The sequence below is a fragment of the Rhea americana genome, unplaced genomic scaffold (assembly GCF_003343005.1).
Source record: "Rhea americana isolate MKP2758 unplaced genomic scaffold, rheAme1 scaffold_382, whole genome shotgun sequence".
NCBI lineage: Eukaryota > Metazoa > Chordata > Aves > Rheiformes > Rheidae > Rhea > Rhea americana.
The window spans coordinates 117,573-137,591 of record NW_028186515.1 but is presented as its reverse complement, the minus strand read 5'-3'; the positions used below and the strand labels follow the sequence as shown (position 1 = coordinate 137,591).

Genomic DNA, 20,019 nt, shown 5'->3' with positions numbered 1-20,019 from the left:
AGAGGAACAGTGACCAAAAAAAAGAGAAAAAAGTCAGTTGTGTTAGCACCTATCTCTGCAGAAATTGTATTTGTCTTCTGATAGAGCTCTAAGAAAGCATGTCTCTCCAACCTCAATTGCCTTACTATGCAGTTAACATGACTACAATTTCTTTCTTCCATTGTTATTAATGCACCCACTTTTCTTTGTCTTCCTATCTATCTGTAAAAGCTCATTTCTTTTCCTGCCCCATTCTATCTTCTGAGTTATCCTGCCCAATTAAAATCTTGCATAGTGCTCATAACTATATTAAATGCAGACTCCCTTGCAACATTTGGCATTTACAGAACAGAAGTGGCAGATGTTGCTTTGCATATACTAATCACTTCTCTCTATTTGACTGAGAAAAAGTTGGTTGATCAAAACCACTAAATTCTAAGCCTTCCTTTTGGTGGCAGTGAACAGAAACACATTCTTTTTCTCCCTTCCTTTCTCCTTTATCTCTCTTTAAGGATTTTCCATCAATGATAATGCATGTCATTTATTGAGCCTTCCATGCCAAAGCAGCAGATAAAAATTTCTACCTGAATTCTTGCTCACTAACAACTTCTCCCAGATATTCAATGATAAATTGTCCTGCTTTCAGGGGTTCTTTGGTACGAATACCCCATCCTTTCTCCTCAGCTCGGAACCTCTCCAGGCACTGCACCCATTCATGCCTCTGTATCCGCTGGTTACAGCACCGTTCACCACAAGGGCAGGTGTTTGGTGAACACTCCGCAAAGATCATCCTACAATAAAAACCAAAGAAGTTAAAAGAAGACATATAGCATGCTTCTAGAGCTGTCATAAAAAAACAAAATACCCCTCTGTTAAACAAAAGTCATTGAAGAACTAAAACACTTGTTGTTTTCAAGGTGCAATTCACACAAAGATTCACAGCCTGGCTCCCACTGCTATTCAGGAGCAAAATGGGGCTTTTAATTGGATTTCCTTTGAAGAAATGCAGGGAGAGCATACATGCTTACGCAGCAGAAAGTTACCCTATATGTTTCTGTAATAATACTTTATTTTACTGGGTTTGCGTCCAACCTGATTTTCCTCTTATTATAGCATAAGTTTATGTGAAATAACACATTTATTGAAATTCTCTTATTACACCGTTCAACATATTTCTAACCTGTTAAGACAGTCCTCTACACAGCCCTTTCCATTGTCATCCTCTGGTTTCTTACAATTGCAGGTAGTGGCCTCATAGCCAGAAAGAGGTTTGACATCCACATAAACATCTGGAGGGAAAAAAAGGGGGGGGGGAATTATTTCCAGATGAAAGTCAGAACTATTTATTTACAATATTTTCACTCTGATTACACAAAACAGAAAAGGTGGTGAAAGTATCTTCAGTAAGACAAAAGCATGATAGAACGGAGGGATGTCATGCGAAAATTCCACAGTTACACTGCTTAACGTAAAGCATATTGACACATTTTAGTAATAAAGAGAATAAGAATTTACTTACTAGAACGGATTTTTTTATAAAGTGGGACATCTGGCTTTTTATACAACTAAAAGGAAGAGAAATAAAATTTTAATACATTGCATAACTGCAGCTGTTAGTCAAAAGAATTACAGAAAGGATGTTCTGTTCATATGCAAAAGTTTTGTAATAATTACTCAAAAACTTATCTGCAGTCTCTTCTTTCAGCTCAGGCTATGATACAGAATAGGTCAAAAAGTGTGCCTAAATAAGCATATCTTGAGCTATGTGAGTCAACTGAGCAGTTTTTCTAACGTATTGTTTATTTGAGCAAAACTAGATGGAAAACAGCATCATGAAGGCTACTCTGAGACTATTCTGAGCAATGCTGTTCTTTTCAACACCGAAAAAAAGGATAATTATTTAAAGCTACTTTGGAGAATGCATCTTTGGTGGATTTACAGCATGAGACTTAAAAAAAGTGGAAAGGACAAAAAATAGGGTTATCAAAACTGTATCTACAGGTAGCAGCCAAGAGAAATGTAGATTCATTTTCTAATTAGAATAATTTGCTCTGCAAAGGGAGATGACAGGAGGTAAAAGTGAAATTTAGGTCACTTTTGTAACTTTATATATATTTCATCCTTTCAAAAAAGCTTTAAAGAGTGATTTTGAAGTATTACATGTATCCACATTTAAGTGTCTTAGTATCATTCCCTCAGGAATGAGGTATGGTAGACAGGTATTGTATAACCAAATTATTTTGTAAGGTTTCTCAATATTGTAGACAGATAAGGAAAATGTCAAGGAAATAGATCACATGTATTTACTATTTATGTAATATTGAATAGATAAGATAGGCAGATGTAAGTAATCTTCAATACATTGCAAACAACTCTCCTCAGCTGAAATGTCTATCTCTAGCATTACTTTAAGATTAGATTTTGGTAGTATTACAAAGAGTAGCTGGAGCCACAACCACCTGGGAATTTGTCTTGCTCATTTACATGCTTAGGTTACATGTCTCAGAGCACTTTTTTGCTGTAGAGCTGGAGACAGATTTATACTCCAGCATTAAATCCTGTATTAAATCACTTGGTGGAAACTTCTCAGGAAGACAATATTCCTATTTTTAGGTCTGCACATATTTAAAACTCTTTAAAAAGAATGCGACTGTTAAACACTTTCTCTACTTCCTCTGTATGAAAATTTCAGCTTGCAAGTGAAAAATAAATTACACTCTGCTGGGACTGATCCAAGAAAAATAAGGCCTGAAATTTCTCAGTACTGTTGGCAGTACATCTGAATTCTCCTGAGGCGTGTCTAAAACAAGATCATGGCAGAAAGTAGGCACACTACCAAAGTAAAAGTCTACAGTAGAATTAGTGACTTCTTTCTGCAGAAAGCCACAGGATTGCTATTTTGCAAGAGAGAGAAAAAAAGGAAACTATTCACATTAAATACATATGCAAATCCTTTTTTTCTCATACAGTAGCAGCAACAAAAATATTCATCAATATACAGAATATATAAGCATAGCTATCATATAAGAATCCTGTTATTTTCTTTCCATGACTTCTTAACACAATCTTGGCACCTAGAAACTTTTTATCTTGTACCTGATTATGTTTCCATTGCCAGAGGATGTCGTAAGGCAGTTGGAAGTCAATTCTCTTTTGTCTCAGATACTTTCCTGAAACAAAAAAGTCTGTAAGTTGTACACACTCATACTCACATATCCCCAAGAGGGAAAAGCACTGCTGCTATTACACTGATAGGGCCTCTAGTCTCTGAAAGTCAAAAGGCAAACAGCAGAACCCTCAGAGAATGTTTTGTTTATTAGCAGCAACTCAGAAAAAAACCCTCCATGGTGCTGTTGTCTGCATTTCACTCCATTGTCATAGTGAGGTTTAACATTTATAGATACTGAGTAAGCTCCTGTCTTAGATATGGGACAGACTTGCTGAGGTAGGTGACAGAGGGGAGCTACATTCTGCTTTGATGACTGAACTTTAAGGATGTCAATAAACTCTTAACAGTTACAGTTAAACTCTTAAGTGCAGTGCCAGAAACACTGCAGGTGTTCTCCCACAAGGGGTCACTGAATGTGAGTTACTAAAAAGACAAAACAGCAAATAATTGACAAAACTGAACAGCTCTGTCACACAGTGAACACTAGTAAATTCTATGTAGAAATCCCAAAGACAGTTGGTACTTTTGCCATAATTTCTCTGTCCACGTGAATTCAATGATCTAGCACAGAGAACAAGCATGTACAGAAAAATCTTACATTCACAATTCATATGAGGCGGTTGATCGTAGTACTGTCTTACTCCCCCCACCCCAATCTGTGTTGAAAATAGGCTGTTCCGATAACCTTTACCAAAAACGACTTAAGAATCAATTCAGACTTTACAAAGACATTCCTAACTGTTTCACAAAGCCTTCAAGATGATTTGTATTTTCATCAATAATTGAAACTTGTTTTAGACACGAGTTACCTTCACAATAGACTTTATCTCTATTCTAAAACTTACTGCCACACTTCCTTCCTAAGAGAACGAAACGGACCCATTAAAAACTTGTTTTATGTTAGAGCTGGGGTTTGACACAGGCACTATGTTACTCCTAGCTAAGACTAAAAAGTTCTCCTATCACTTTATTGGACTACTGCTTCACAAAATTGCAGTGAGAAGAGTGATTAATGATGAGGTTTCAGTCTAATTTTCCCAGGTTTTCTAAATGTTAACAAGTGCCTTCATGTTCCTCTAGCAACAATCTGTGGCTTCATGTAAACTCACATGCATACCTTCACCACTGAGGAAACTGGAAAATAAAAATTGTAATGTTTTCTTTACAACTTACTCCACAATTACTTCTTATTTACAATGCTTTATTCATCCATAGCAGGTTCCAGGAAAGAGCTAAATCTGCTGGGAATTTTCTTTCACTTCTATGACCTCAGTGGGCAAAACAAAGGGCTCTTTTAAGTGCCCTGGCACCATGCCTGGAGTATATGGAACATCCTCCAGCCCTCATCAAGCAGGCACTGGTACAGATATCTGGCRGAGTCCTAAACCTTGTAACTGGTCTGTAGTTACACTACTCTCCAGCTACCCAACACAGAGCAATTAAAACAGCCTTATCTTTATTGAAGAAGCTTGTTTGCATCTGCTAGTACAAACATACTTGAGGTCATGGCCTTGTGAGGAGAGAAGAGAACAGGACTACTGCATTGCAAACTGAACCTGAGCATCCCAACAGATAGTTCAATCATGCGACAGAGTTATATGACCTAATTCAAAAAGGAACTGAGAAAGTTGACATATTTGGGAGAACTTAAATTAACACCTTTAATTCTGAAATCTGTTCCTTAAAAATTACRGTTACTGATTTACAGACGATCTGTCAAATGCTTCAGCTGCTATTTCTTCTCTGTGAAAGTTGTATACAAAGCACAAACATTCTGTTAAACAATACAAAGCTATTAAACATTTGTATCTGATGAGACAAATATTCCTACAGAACAATATAAATTTTCCCAAACTGGCTTTGCATGACTGTATTTGAAATGCGAAATGACAGCACTTTACAAGCTGAAACAATTATCTTAAAAGCAATAAATCAACCTTGGTTTGTACTGGAAAAGAACAAGATCTGCAGCACCTCTAGTTTGGGACTTCATGATCGTTCTCTCAAGGCTGTCCAGTCTAGGGGATTAAGAAATGTGGACCAGACTTGTGAATAGCATCCTGTAACTCAAGGAGTTTGAAATGCTCATACTACTTTTAGCCTATGGTTTCTTTCTGTAGAGGGCTAAGAGGATACTTACATCTCATCTATGTCCTATTTGAGATCTCAAAAAAAGAATGAAGACTTAAACAATGTTTAAGTTTTTCATTCTTCCTCACTTTTACCCACATTTAAAGACAGACAACAATTAATGCACAGGGACATGGAGGAATTTTATTATTGCTTCTTTAGCTTTTGAGATTTAATAAGTGGTAATAATCATCACTGGCTTCTACTCTATTGTAACATTAGGTTGAAAAGGAGATTATTGTACTGCATTTAAACAAAAGTATTATGGCAGTTAAAGCAGGTTTAAAACTACACTGGAATCTTCTTATGGTAAACAAAAAATGAAAACAAAGTTCAAATAGCGACAAAAGAGTCTCTCTTCAATCAAACTTTTGCATTGAAGAATGCAGACGAATGAATATGACTTCTCACAAAGCTTGTATGCTTAAAAATATGAGTCACCTGACAAGACATTAAAAAAAAAAAAAGGAATGAATTGAGAGAGAGAGAGAGAGAGAATGCAAATAGACTATTTCAATGTAACCTAGGTGGGATATTTGTTTCCCAACAATTCAAACACATGTGAAGTACTCACCAACATGAATAGGGGCTGGAAACAAACCATGTTCATGCTCTCCAGGAGTGTACTCCAGTTTTTCTTTCTTTAATTGTATGAGGCGGCTCTTCGGACTGTGGATTAGAGACAAGAGTGATAAAGAAAATCATAATAAGGAAAACGTCTGTCATTTGGAAAAATATGTCCTCTGTACTAATTAAGGTACCTATGGATTGATTATCAGGCATGAGAATAGTAATGGAAGTGGCCAAAAAGCCTAATTGCCAGGGTGCTTGCCAAATATATTTATCATATCCATTTCAAAGCTGGTGATTTGATTTTTTCCTTCTATATAACTTCTATATAAACCAGACTTAATGGGATACCATCAACTTTAAATTCCCAAAATGTCATATTTAAGTTATAACTAACGTTACAAGAATAAAATAAACTCAACAAATCTTATCGGATTTTGTTTGCTTAGGAATTTGACCAGGTTTACATATATAGAGACGGCTTTCCTAGTTTGTTGAGAGCAAGTGTTTACTTCTTATTTCTTCAGAAGGCTGTTCATACATAAAGCAGGAAAATAAGAGAAACCAAAAGTTAAAAAAGCAACAAGATGGCCCCTATATAGAAGGAATAATAGGAGTACAATGTAAGAATGGTGGTATGGGTCAGATGAAAGTAAAACAACCTAACCTGGCAAGCTGTCTTGTATAAACATCTCCTTTTGGCTCCTGACAAAGAATTTATGGGGGAAAAAAAAAACTGATCTGGTTATATTTAGTATTGAGACACCGCAACACGCAGAAGTGACTTCCAAATATGAAATATACCAAATATTAAAATGTTAGTAAAAGTCTATTAAAATATATTGAAGTTTTTTAAGCTTTTAATAACTGGACATACAACTGAAAGCTGACTCAATAAAAGGTAATATTGTTAACTAGTCAATTGAAAATAGAAGTTAAATACTAATCTTGAAATATCAACAACTGAAGAGAATTTCTGACGGTTAAAAACAGAACTGATGGATGTCAGTAATCTGTGGTTCACATACTGTTACTGATAAACACATTTAACTTAATCTATATAGGTGGACACATAGTAATGAGTCAGATTTTAGGATCAGAAGATACTTTTATGATTATTTAATTTGCCTTCTGATATATACTTTCACTCAGTTGAGTTTCTCTCTGGTCAAACAATCTCTGATTGAATTACAAAATGTATTTTAGAAAGGCACTGCATCATGATTTAAAGATTTAAAATGTAAGAGAACTTACCACATTTTCTGAAAGTTCATTTCAGCAGCTGATTACAGCTTATTATTAAAATAAAATGCGGCTACCTGAATAAAACTCACCCCAACATCATTATCTTCATTTTTTAAGGGACATAAGGAGTGTATCTCCCTCTTACAGGTGAGGAATATAAAGTACAGATAAATTAAAAGTGACCTGGGTCACAGAGCAGGGCAGAGGCATCACTAAAACACAGGTCACCTATTTCCAGTCTGACATTTGATGTTCCAGAACGTATCACCAGTACAACACTACAGCTAGTTCTCTAAATAGTCATAGCAGTTTCTAACTGAAGCATGCTTTGTCAAGCACTCCTAATCAGAAAGCAGTAACATTCTTGCAAACAGTAAAACTTACTGTTTTTAACATTGTGACCCTCTGTTTTCTGATGGCAGGAATTTATTTCATTTGCTTTGGCAAAAAGACAGCTCCTTTGCACAACAGGCAAAAATGACATCCTACAGAGGATAAAAAAGAACTCACGTCCTCTATCCTTTCAGGTGACATTGTACTGAATTAGAAAGGCTTGCAAACAAAGGCCATGGAGTAACCATTTACAAGGCCTGGAAAACAACTTATTTGCAAGAAAAAACAGAAAGGTATTTTGAAAAAGAGAAGTGTGAACCTCCACTTACAAGAGGCAAGCAAACCCTTAAGTCAAAGACAGAGAAAAAATGAAAATGTTCAACAGAAAGGTATGACTTAATTCAAGCCAAATGTGTACGCTGTAACACAAATATTCAGTGTAAAGGATGCCAACAGAAATATAAATTATGGTAAATAAACTGCAAGGAGGAAACTAGTATGGCTAAGAGGAACTATGAAAGGTAATTAGCCAAACCCACAAAATATAACATGTATTTCATTATGCACTGCAGAAACAAGAAGCCTGCAAGGGACTCACTAAGTCCACTACTTTAAGAAGCAGCAGAATGGTGAAGTCATTGCAAAGATTCAATAAGATTAATCACCTGTCACAGATTTAGTCACAAAGAACACTGGGAAAGCACCTATTCTTTCTTCCTTCTACACACAGCAATGCAGTATTGTTAGAGACATGTAAAGAATTGTTGTAACAAACCAATAGATTGAACAAAGGCCATCAATGTTTTAAGGACTTCGAAAGGAAAGGGCTGAGATGTTAAAATAAAACACCATTATACATTAAAACAGTGAGTATACTGAAGTAATCAAAGAACTGGCAGTGATACAAAAGCCTGCTGGAATCAGCTTACTCTGTGCTATTGTTGAGGACAAGTACCTACTCACTTTCATACCATATTATTTATTAGATACTTTCCTCAGTAAGCAGGTATAATGAATATTCCCCCTGAAAAGGAAAAGATCTCTTCAGAAAGCCAGGACCCTTCTGTTTTCAGAAGTGTTAGGATATGATGAAAACTTACTAATAATCACAGAGAAATAACTTGTAACATTTCCGTTAGTGTATTTTCCATGGAAAGCGGTGGCAGCATGGTTTTGATAGCTTGACAGACAGAAATGTAAGCCCGGCTAGGTAAGGAATGACTCCCCTAACTATAATCTACTACAGAAAGTTGCTTGGTTCAGTTTCTGTGGGAAAAATTTTAAAATACCCACTTGGAAACTGGTCCACTTACCAACGACAGACTAAACAGGACTCTTTTTGCAAGTTACCAGTAATAGAGCGATTCATAAAGTGATTTCTGCTGAATATTAAAGCATTTTCATACCACTTTGCAAAGGCTGAACATTAGGCTTAGAATGCACTCTCTTCTTCCCCTGTCTCAAGTCTCAGTCTAATTAAGAAGGAACCAAGTTTTACTTTCCATACCATCATTTTTCCACATTCTTCTCATTTATTTCTTTCCGGTAGTGTTCCACTTCTATTTCTCTTCTTTAACTTTTTAGTTTCTTCTCCTTACGCTCCTATCACACTTGCTGGTATTAACTCTCTGTAGAATGCAGAGTTAAATTTCTGAAAGGTTTGGTGCCCAATATTTTCTCTCAGACTGTAGTTTGATAACCATCTTAAGCCAGTGGCTTTGATGCTCCCCATCTTCTGCTGGCACAACCGTTTGTATGACTGCAAAGTTAACTGCACCAGGAAACTGAATAAATTAAAACTGGATTTTTATTTGAGCTGCAGGAAGGTTGGATTTCAGATTTCATTTTAATCACTATCCCAGGCTGGTTCAGTTGCACAGATAATTGTGATGGGACAAAGGAAGGGACAGCACAGGAAAGGAATAAGCACCCAAAGGTGAGGAGAAAGTAGAACTGCTTCTTTTAGTGCATTGCTAGCCTAAGCCAACTTAAAGCATTTGCTGAACTACAATCTTAGACTATCACTTTAATTCAGCTGACTGACTGTTTCAATAGGTCTGTTTCTAAAATGTTCAGTTACTTCATCTAAGTCACCTTGTAGCTCCACAAACTCTAATATCAGCAAAACAGAAACAATGACAGGAACAAATGGGTGGAAAGCCCACTTCCCAGCAGCAGCAGTCTGCACTGCACTACAGTATCTCTGGAACCACCGGTTTCTATTAGTGATGGATACCCAACAACAGAGAAACATGCAGTTCAGTGTTGATTACAGCACAGTGCAAATTTGATGAATGAGAGCTCATTTTGTGTTACTGATAAAGATCAGAGAGATGAAAATGATCAACTTAAAAAGTCTTTTAGTACCCCTAGAAGTTCCAGTTTTTATCTAGGGTCAAAATTAAAGCTTTTCCATGACAATCATAACTGTGATGTAATGTGGGAAAAAAAGGAATTATTGTGATAGAAAATACTTTTAAAATAATTTTGTCCTTTCATGGTGTGTTTAATCCTTCCCATAAATTATAATTTGAAAAAATTAGTTGTAATAATTTACCAATTATTGTTAAATTTGTTTGGTGAAGGAGACTTTGCACTCCTCTGGAAAAGCCACTGCTGTGTAAACAGGTAACGATTCTCATCTATAATCAGTCTTGTGCAACCATCCACTGAACTTGATCTGTCTAATTCATCCAGTGGAAGTTGAGGATTGTGTGCTACCATCTTCTCATGTAGATGGGAGTATCAGACCAGCTAACACTGTCTAAAAAAATTACATTTGGAAATTGAGGGAGGATTGAGACTCACTTCAGAAATCATTTCTTTTCTTCTTGGTTCATTTGCAAGGAATCATATTCTGATGATGGTCTATACATAAAATTTGAGTTTTCTTCACTGTGTTTCAGTAAGATTTCTAGACCTATGTGAGTTAGAGGAGTGAAATTCTGTTGAGTCAAATGGTACAATTAAAGTTTGTCATGACTGGTAGTGGTTGCAGAGAAATTAATGCACAGGTTTCTCCTGTAACAGTAGGCTAAAAATGATGGTGATATGACATTTTTTTTTTGCTGCTGTTTAGAGATTGGCCATGATTAATCTAGGGAGAGTTGTAAATAGTTACAGTAAACCTCTCAGTAAAACTTCAACTACTTCATCTGTTCTAATGACGTTTAAGAAGAGGTTAAGAAAGATGTAGTTGAGTAGGAAAAGAGTTTTAAGGTAAAGAAATGTCTGCAGTTGAACATGGCAAACAGAGATAGGGAATAATGATCATTGGTAACACCAATTAAGAGAGAGAAGGCAGACACTGGTCTAATGGAAACACTGACAAATATTTAACTGTACCATCACTAGAGGGTGCCATACGATTACACAGTTGCCTTTTCATTCTCAACTAAGATCATGCTTTCATACCAATACAGCATGAAATTATATAAATATTAGAATAATAACATGAAYTTCTGCTGTACTCTTACACTGGCATGTGTCTGACTGTGCAGTAGAACTAGAGCAGTGAGTTAAATTAAGCAGAAAATTAATTAAAAGTGACTATTGTTCTGCCAATTTACCTTGCTGAACCAACAGAGGAAGACAAGATCTAGTGCTAGCACAAAGAAAACGGTGAGATGAGCCCTTTAAGCTGTAACTTTCTATAAGAAAAGGCATCTTAATCAATATGGCCACTGTTTTGTCCTTGCTGAGCCCGGCCATGCACTCCCATCCCTTGTTTTCCTATCAGTTTTTAAATAACCATGCAGAGAAGTTCAGATTATGTGGACAGTCAAAAGCTATTCGTTTCTTTGGCGGGGTAAAGTTTCCTCAGTGTTCTTAACTGGCTCACCACAAACTTCAGGATCAGTGCAAGGGAAAGACTGAGCATGCTGAGCGCCAAGTAAAGGGTAAGATTAGATCAGGCCACTTTAAGCTTCCATGGAACTGCAACATGAAATGGCAAGGGAAAGGGAGGGTTAGAAGCAGAGATCAGTTTTGTGATGGCCTTCTCTAGGGTGGTGGACTTTAYTCTATCATCAGGGACAATGCCTATAAACCTTGACTTTTAGTATTTGTACCTTTTTTTATTTTTTTTTAATGAGATGTCTGCCTACTGTGTATGCAATAATGGCCCTCTCTTTGCCGATTAGGAATGGCAGGATAACTATCATTTCATTATAAAGAAAAGAAAGATTTTCTCAAGTTCCCACCTAAAGCAACAGATCTAATTTCTTCTATGCAATTTTTGAATGCTGCAACACAGTACACATCAGTAACAGAACATCTAAGTGCTAGAAATTCTAACATATCTGCAAAAGAATATGCTTGCAAACTATTAGAAATATGCGTGGTCCCACTTGATCAAACCTAGATCTTTACTGTTTCTTTCTTAGAGTCTTGATTCCTTCATTGATGCCTTTATTTTACTATGGAAATAAAAGTTATCCGGAGCAGCTGATAAACTAGCAGTCTCCCAGTGGTCTCCAGAGCATTTGAAAGTAGTCTACAAAGGGGGATGAGACAGAAGGTGTCCAGTTTTCTCTCTTTTTCTGTCAGACCACATTAGAAGAAGTGTGCAAAGTCATGACTTCAACACAATCAGTTCAAATTGCTGTAGAAATCTTATGTAACTACAAATAGTAACAGAAGTGGGCTGATCATCAGAAATGGAAGATGTCTACCTTCTAATGTATACTACGTTTTGAGCAACTTAATGAAAAAAATGTTAAGAATGCTAGCTTCTTAAACATTTCATATAAAGAGAAGGAGATAAACCTCACTCAATTGTGAAATGAACATTGAGCATACCTGAAATGCTTTCACTCCAAAAGTTTGTCAAACAAAAGATGACCATATCATCGTTCAGTCAATAAAAATAGAAAATCAATGGCCCTTTTTTACGTTGACATTGTACTCAGTACCTGAGCATCTCAAGCTCTGCCAGCACTTTTGCTGCCATGATCATTAAGACTGTCGAATGAAGCCGTCTTACCTTCTTCAAGGTCGATACTCAGAAACAGTTTCAGATTGCTGGAGGTTGCTTTCTGACTGGGGTTACATTTTAAATCTTCAATGGGTCAGATTCTGATAATTATCATGCATGTAATTTTTCACAGGCTTGCATTAAGTTGATGGTTTTATTTCAGCTGCTCATTAGTGACAGCTCTTTATGATTCTAGTTGAAAGGAGACAGTTTCCACTGGAATATCAGACAGCAGCTTTTCACTGGTACTACTTACTCTGTTGTTTTGTACACATCAGAGTAGAGCCCTGCCTTCTGGTACTTCTTCTTTGGGGGCCGAGGTGCTTTTTTCTCACGCTGGGCAAGAGAAGGCAAAGGCTGCTCACTATTTTCAGATTCATGTGGTTTCCCAAGGGCATCATGTGGACTGGATGGTACAGCTGCTGTCTCGGATAAACTAGAAGAAAATGTAAAGATTATTTTACTGCTACATTTCATTATTCCTCTTTATAATATGGAGAGTAGCAAAAGACCATATGTGCAGATTTCTGAATTACATGCTATGTAAACTACCATGTAATAGCATACATAGCATGTAGCTATGTAAAAAATGCAATTCAAAATATGATCATGATCAAGTAGTGATTAAACATAATCATAAAAAATGGAGGATCTTTTTAGAGTAATGTTATTATTAATTAATACAAAAAGAAAGTTGTTAGCACCATGAATTCTTATTCTTTGGAGTCTCAGTTAATTGATTTAGAAGTGGCTTATACTATCTTCTTTGGTATTCCAAAAATAGTATGTGTAAACATTTCTTTTAGCCTTCAGAACAGCCAAACAATACATCCTTTTGACAAGTGGTTGCAGTAACATTCCCTGAATCTAAATGCCTGTATTTTGGTATTTGTTTCTGAAACACAAATGGATAATATTTTTCAGAACTACTCTGCAAATATAGGAAGGGAGATTTTAGGAAAAGTTTGGTCTGCTAATACCGGTGAGTTTGAGAAAAAGTATGAGATGATTAGAGCAGAGAGAAATTTCTGGTGTGTTCCTATAGTAGTATGATATAGTAGTATAGTAGTATTGATTGCACTATTAAACTGGTGCATGCCACAACTCTTCCTTGCTCCTTTGGTCTTATTCTCTATTTGCTGCATATCAGCTGATCTCACCCAACATATTCTGCTGCTTGGGAGTTTTTTTTTTATAATGCATATGAGTCACACTCTTCAGATTCCCATGGCGCATGTAGCTATTATAGTTCCTTATTCAGCACATGATACAGGAATAATCTTTGCTATACTAACTATCTCATCAGCCAGTCTGTTACTAGCTCACTAAGCACAAAAACAATACTTTTGCATTACCTGTGAATCTATCTCATTTTGAACATTGTATGATGTTCAGTAGCTTAGAAAAACCCTAAACATATTTAAAACTGACACCTTAGTTCCCTTTAAACTGATCATCTTAGAGAAAACAAACGTAACTAGCAGAGCCTGTAAGAACAAGATTCTTTCATGAGCTGAAATGCTATAAACCCCCATAATGACTACGCTGAAAGTACAGAATTGTAAGAGTATTACCTCTTATTGCTCTCCTGTTCGCCTTCTGGTAGAGATTTTTGTCTTTTCCTGGCCTGTTCCTCTGCAAGCCACCTCTTTCTCTTCCAGCCTTTTCGGTGATCTGTATTCAAGTTCACACTTTGCACTACAGCTTCAATTACATCTGTGATGGTATCAGGTCCAAGGTGTAAAGGACTGTTGCTTTCTTCTCTTTTGTCTAGCTCCTGACTGACCAGTCGAGCTGCCTGGAAAGCTTGCATTGAAACGACAGCCTGCATTGGGTATTTCCGGGGCCTACCTGGCCTGCGCTTCACAAAGTTATTCCCTGTCCGTGACTGCCTTTGCAGCTTTTTGGCTTTCAGAATTTTATTGACATGATCAAGATTCTTTTTCGTTGCCAAGATCTTGTTATAATTGCACATTTTCCTAGCTTGTCGCTGCATGGCTTCAACCACACTTCTCTTGAGATGATGTGGGGAATAGCTGTTTGGTAATCTGTCTGAAAGAAGGGAGATAGTATCACTGCAAGAGTTGCTTGGAATTGCTGAAGCTAAGATACTGTCCTGTTTCCCCAGACCTCTCTCCCTGTTGTGGTTTCGAGCAGGACTAGCTGGTGGTGGAACAGACACATTTGCAATGACTGCTTCTATGGTTTTGTCCAAAGTAGCTTGGCTTTCATGCTGTGCCATGCGCTGCAGTAAGCTATCCATTGAATCATCAACAGCAGTTGCCAGCCTTGTTCCCCGTGTAGGTACTGCAATCACTGGAAACACAGATGAACACAAATATACTGAAATGGATTTGAGATACAATCAGCATTACAATCAAATAAGGTTTGAATTAAGATATGACAGCTGGACAGACTGCCAGATGTTAATATCTTATAAATGCCTAAAATGTTCAATGACAAGACGAACACAAATTCTAATGGGAAAGAGGGATGCAAGTAGGTGGGAAGTTTACATTGTGTATTATCAGTTTCTAATATACAATTCTYTTCCCCTGATTCACACTGTTCCTCACTTCTGCTAGCAAAGAACAACAAGGACATTAAATTCGTATGGTTCACAGTCGCATGTGTATAGATTTTAAACGATAAGCTCTTCAGGAAATAAATTATATTTTTGTATTTTTTGTAAAACATTATGTGAGAAGGTCTAACTTGTCATTAGAATTATGTTGAGTCTCCCCTCATTAGAGGTTCATCAGTCTTGGGTATTTTGATGTCTAAATATGTCTGCAGAACAAAGATTAACTGGAATTGACCATAGAAAATAAAGAATTATTGAAAGAAAGCATCTAATATTTTATTTCAAAGCTTCCCTATCCAAGGTTTCTACTCAGAGAATTCAAAGAATATCACTGTTGCTATCAGGTTCAAAGAGAACTCTTCTAAAGTTAACTTAATTCCTACTCAAGACTGAAAACTAAAAAATTCTCTGTGCACAGAAAAATTAAATGCACTCTTCTTCAATGCTCTTGCACTTCCTTTATCCAAAAGACAAATACAGTGATAACAAAATTGATCGCAATTAAGTATAGGCTTGGAGAAAGCTAAAGGAAAATACACGAAAAATGAAAGGCTAGTTTACACAGCAAGTAAAGCTAGATCTCACTTTTTAAACTGCCCAAATGTTATATACTTTACAGTTGTAGACTGGCATTTGGAAAAGTTTCCAGGTCAACTGTGATACTGATTATGCTATATTAAAAATGGATCTGCTCCAAATTAAGAATTTCCCAAAGTTGCCCTCTTGGTTCTTGATGATAAACTCTGTCCTTTCTGGAATAAAATGGATACTCTCAGTCTTCTCACAAATTTATCACAATTACATACTAGCATTTACATAATGTTACTGTAATTACTGCCAGTTATTTAGATTAGACCTACTTAAACTAATGGGTCCTAAGCTGTAAACTGAAGAGCATATAATAGTGTAAAAGTAACTTTTAAAGTGAAGACAACAAAATATTTTTGTAAAATGGTCTTCTGTCTTTTGACAGGAGACAGACTGTGCATTAGGTGACAAAGATAAAGCACAGACAGTTTAAGATAAATATTCTCTAGTACTCAATAGTCCGATTTGGTACTCTGGAGAAAAAAGAAAAGTTTCCAAAGTAACAAATTTGCACGTACAAATAAGAATGTTTTTCAAAGAGCACACACGATTTAAAGGAGGAAGAATGAGTGTATCATCTTCTAAGAAACCTCCTATGAACAACTTTCTTCCTGTAGGATTCAAAAAAGAAACAGCTACACGCTTGTTAGGTCACTGCTGTAAGCGTTAACTGTGATCACGTGGAATACCTAGCAACTTGAACAACTTGTAAAGTAATGGGAGGATTCACACTTTCAGCTTTCAGTTTTAGAAGAAATAATAAAGGCAAATCACCCTTAGCTTTTTTATGACCTTTAAATACACACTGGAATGGAGTTCATGGTTCCTCATAGAAATACCATCTGTTTAATAAAGTGACCTATGTAAACAGCTGCACCAACCAATAATAATCAAACTATACAACACAACACATTTGGACACAAGGTCTAATGGCCTGTCCTTCAACTAGTGTTTTGGTTTGGAAACTGATCCAAAAGGACCGGACAACTGAAGACTATGATGCCAGAAACAGCTGCAGCACTGATCACACATGCTTACAGTACTCAGCAACAAAGAAGCTTTTTATGACAAATGCTCTGAAATCCTATGTGCATCCCAGATCTACAGAAAATCTAACAAAGACTAGTCCTTTCAGCATCATTAGCTCAATGTCTTTGAAGCTGAGAAACTTGCCATTCAGATTTACTCCTATGCTCTCCTATACAAGAAATGCCTGAACTTTCAACACCTACCTATACACAGAATTATGCCAGTCGATTAAGTTAGCTCTTTGTAGTTGCCTCTTTAAAATGAGCAAGCAGAAGAAAGTTGGTAAGACAGAGAAAGTGCACTTCTTCACTGCACATGACTTTCTTATCACATATGCTGAAGAAAGCATCTGTTGCGAATATATGTTTAAAGGGAAGAGGAAATAGCAATGTCGGCACCTTCGTTACGTATGGAAATCGTAACAAGTAATTTTGTAAGTGTCAAGTCTAAGGATGTTTACTGCAGATTTGTGACTGACTGGCATCTAAGAATGTCTGAATTCTAATAGAAGTTTTTTTTTCCTTCAGCTGAGATTTTAACAAAATTTGTCATTGTGATAGACTTTTTTTGTGAGTCTAATAATTTGTGAGTTCACATCACAACATTCTCCTCAGTGAGGAGCCTTCAAAGGTTTCCATCTAATCCTATTTATTTTCCTCCCTTTTTGCATTAGTGTATTGGCTTCTACTCACTGGATTTCTGAATCATCTCCCTTTCTTGTTATTATGCTATAAGGAATATCTCCCATAAATTTTAAGCCTACGTTCAGCTTTTCAGTGTTCAAACTATCTATGAGTTGTTGTCACCTGTCTTCTTTGAGCCTATTTTTAAGCTGTACTTCCCAAAGTTAGCAAATCAGTGCATAAATATGGACTTCCTGGAGCACCAGTCTGGGTAGTATGTTACCTCATGGCTGAAAGAGCCAAATCCTTCAATATGGGCACACATTTCATCAACTTCCCAATGCATTTGTACATTTGAGCCTTGATCCTGTTTTGAAAGAATTGAAGAGAATATTCCCAGAGCTGCAAGTCCTATCATCCCTCTCCTACTGTCATTTTTGACCTGCTTAGGGTCATTCACTGTCTGCTTTCAGAAAAGCCCAGAAGCCAAGTCTTTCCCCACTGGGGAATTCATTTATTAACTACAGTGTCACAGTGCCAGCACTAAAGCATAGAGCTTCATGACTACTAATTTAACCTGGTGAAGAACCCAAGTCCCATGCTGCTATAGCTATGTTGCTGCTTGTATAAATGCCAGCTCAAGTTTCCATATTCTACAGCACAATCTGCAGCACTTGTGTCCTAAATTATAAGTGGAAAAACTTAGTATCTCTGTGAAAATACTCCTGCTGTTAAGGTTCTCATAGCAATACAGCCTTGGCTGCCTATTGTAGTATAGTTCTTAGTACAGCAGTAGTCTTGAAAACAAGACTGTTAGATTTTACTTGCCTGTAGAAGACGTACTCTCAGATGTTGATCTCTTTCTGGAAGGGCTGCAATTTGTGCTCTCTGACTGCCTCTGGGAAGGTTTATCTTGTGTTGGTAGAGTGCCTGAAAAGTAGAGCAGGGAAGAGAAAAGCACAAAACCCCCTTCATTTCAGTCTGGCAGTGCCAATAAAACACACTACAGGTACCAAATATTCAGAGTAAGACTACTCTTTTTTTTTAGCACTAGGAACACTTGCATGCTATGATGCATGAAGGTGGAGAGGGATGGAACCAGACTATTAAAACAAAATTTCTCACAGGCTAAAGTCATAGAGAGGAGAGCAAACAGCCTATGAGAAAACCATTTATAATATCTGGTTATTATCTTTCACGTAATAAAACCCCATTCTTACTGCAAAAGGAAACCTTTTTGTTATAGCGATGTTGTTAGTGGGCTCTTAAAGAGGGTTTCTATACTGTCTGTCTCTACAACATGCAGGTAAAAAGAAAGCTGCAGCAGAACTGTGCAGGGAGACTACATACAGCTGCTTAATATTAGAAAAGAACAGTCAATTGTGTTCTTATTTCAAAATCCATTTTTCTATTAAGGAATGACAAAATGTATTAATTTCATAACGTGAATGCAAATATATATGCATATATATTAAATTGTTACATTATTTGAAATCACAGCAGTTACAATTAAAATGCAATAAACTCATATTTGAAAAAGCAATTTTTTCTTGTCCGAATATATATATCTCACATTATTTTAAACACAGAAGAGCATATACATCTCCCATTGGACTAATGATTATATGTCTCAGATCTGTCCTTTTATTTTAAATGGAATAAAAGTAGTGAAGATTCTTTTCAATTGCATAGATCCCAACTGAATGGCTTGTTTTGTTTTTCTTCTCCTTTCCTTCCAGGGACTGTGAACAACTTACTGAGACTACTCTATGATAAGCTATAAATTGTTCAAAATAACTAATAGGGTGAAGCAACAGCAATTTACTAAGGACCACTCTGAACTTCAAATGAATGATAATAGCATACTATAAAAATCTGTACTGTTCCAAAACCTGAAAAAAGTCTTGTCACTTGTGGACTGCTCGATTTCCAGTCTGCTGAGGATACTTGGAGAAAGTATGACAAGGAGAAGGTATTAGGCAACATATCAGGTCTCTTGTGAGCCTTGGCAGACCTGTAACTGATAGTGCCAAAGGCTGATCTACCTTACCGTACTTCTCTACTAGTTTGGATCTCCTCACAAATGCGTGAGAAGACCATCTATCTAAATCAGAAACTGACAGAAGAAGGAAACCTAATAACCAGAATATACTTTAAGAGCCAAGGCAGCAAACGGACAAGGACATACAGAAAGTATGAGGCACTCTACTCCCTGGGAGGGGAATGATCTGCTCTTTTATTCACCAGGTTGGGAGATTGGTTAGGGATTCATTACAAAATCACTTTACTTTTTACAGCTGAACCAAACAACATGTAAAAAGGGAATACAACTTCAGGATCCCCAACATACACTACTTCTGAGCATACAAAGTTAGTGTTTCAAATACAAAAATTCTTTTTCAGAAGTCCAAATCCAAGAGGCCATGGTATGCTGTTCCTGTACAATACCAAGTGTTCTTGCCTCGTGGATGTCAGACTAAGCTAGTCCTCTGATTTGCTTACATACCTTCTCTGTGATGTGTTCCCAGCTATTGGGTCTGATGCCCAGCTGTTATCATTAGAGTAGAAGCAACCAATGAGAACACTTTGCCACAGGCAAGTATTATCAAAGCTACACTCTAATTCAGCATTTAAAGATAAAATGTTAGAGCCTAGTGACCTTCCTGTTGGCATAACTGCATGTATTAACTGTGCTCAACAAAAAATATATAGCATGGAAACCTCTGTTTTATCTAAACTTCATCTCCTCTGAAATAGTTCAGGAGACGAAGTTCAGTAAGAGTCCTGTTGCCAA

At 36.7% G+C, this 20,019-nt stretch overlaps 1 protein-coding gene across 2 annotated transcripts in view; it reads right to left on the bottom strand.

Moving 5' to 3' along the window:
• The window catches only part of ASH1L (ASH1 like histone lysine methyltransferase), a 57,086-nt gene that overhangs the window by 16,039 nt on the left and 21,028 nt on the right, over positions 1 to 20,019 (bottom strand). For both annotated transcript variants that reach the window (XM_085313307.1, XM_085313308.1), the window contains exons 4-11: positions 18,054 to 18,155; positions 13,976 to 14,717; positions 12,658 to 12,837; positions 5,853 to 5,947; positions 3,076 to 3,149; positions 1,499 to 1,544; positions 1,160 to 1,268; positions 564 to 770 (exon numbers count right to left, since the gene is read on the bottom strand). In XM_085313307.1, coding sequence (XP_085169433.1) covers positions 564 to 770; positions 1,160 to 1,268; positions 1,499 to 1,544; positions 3,076 to 3,149; positions 5,853 to 5,947; positions 12,658 to 12,837; positions 13,976 to 14,717; positions 18,054 to 18,155 — 1,555 coding nt within the window. The remainder of the gene's footprint in view (positions 1 to 563; positions 771 to 1,159; positions 1,269 to 1,498; positions 1,545 to 3,075; positions 3,150 to 5,852; positions 5,948 to 12,657; positions 12,838 to 13,975; positions 14,718 to 18,053; positions 18,156 to 20,019) is intronic.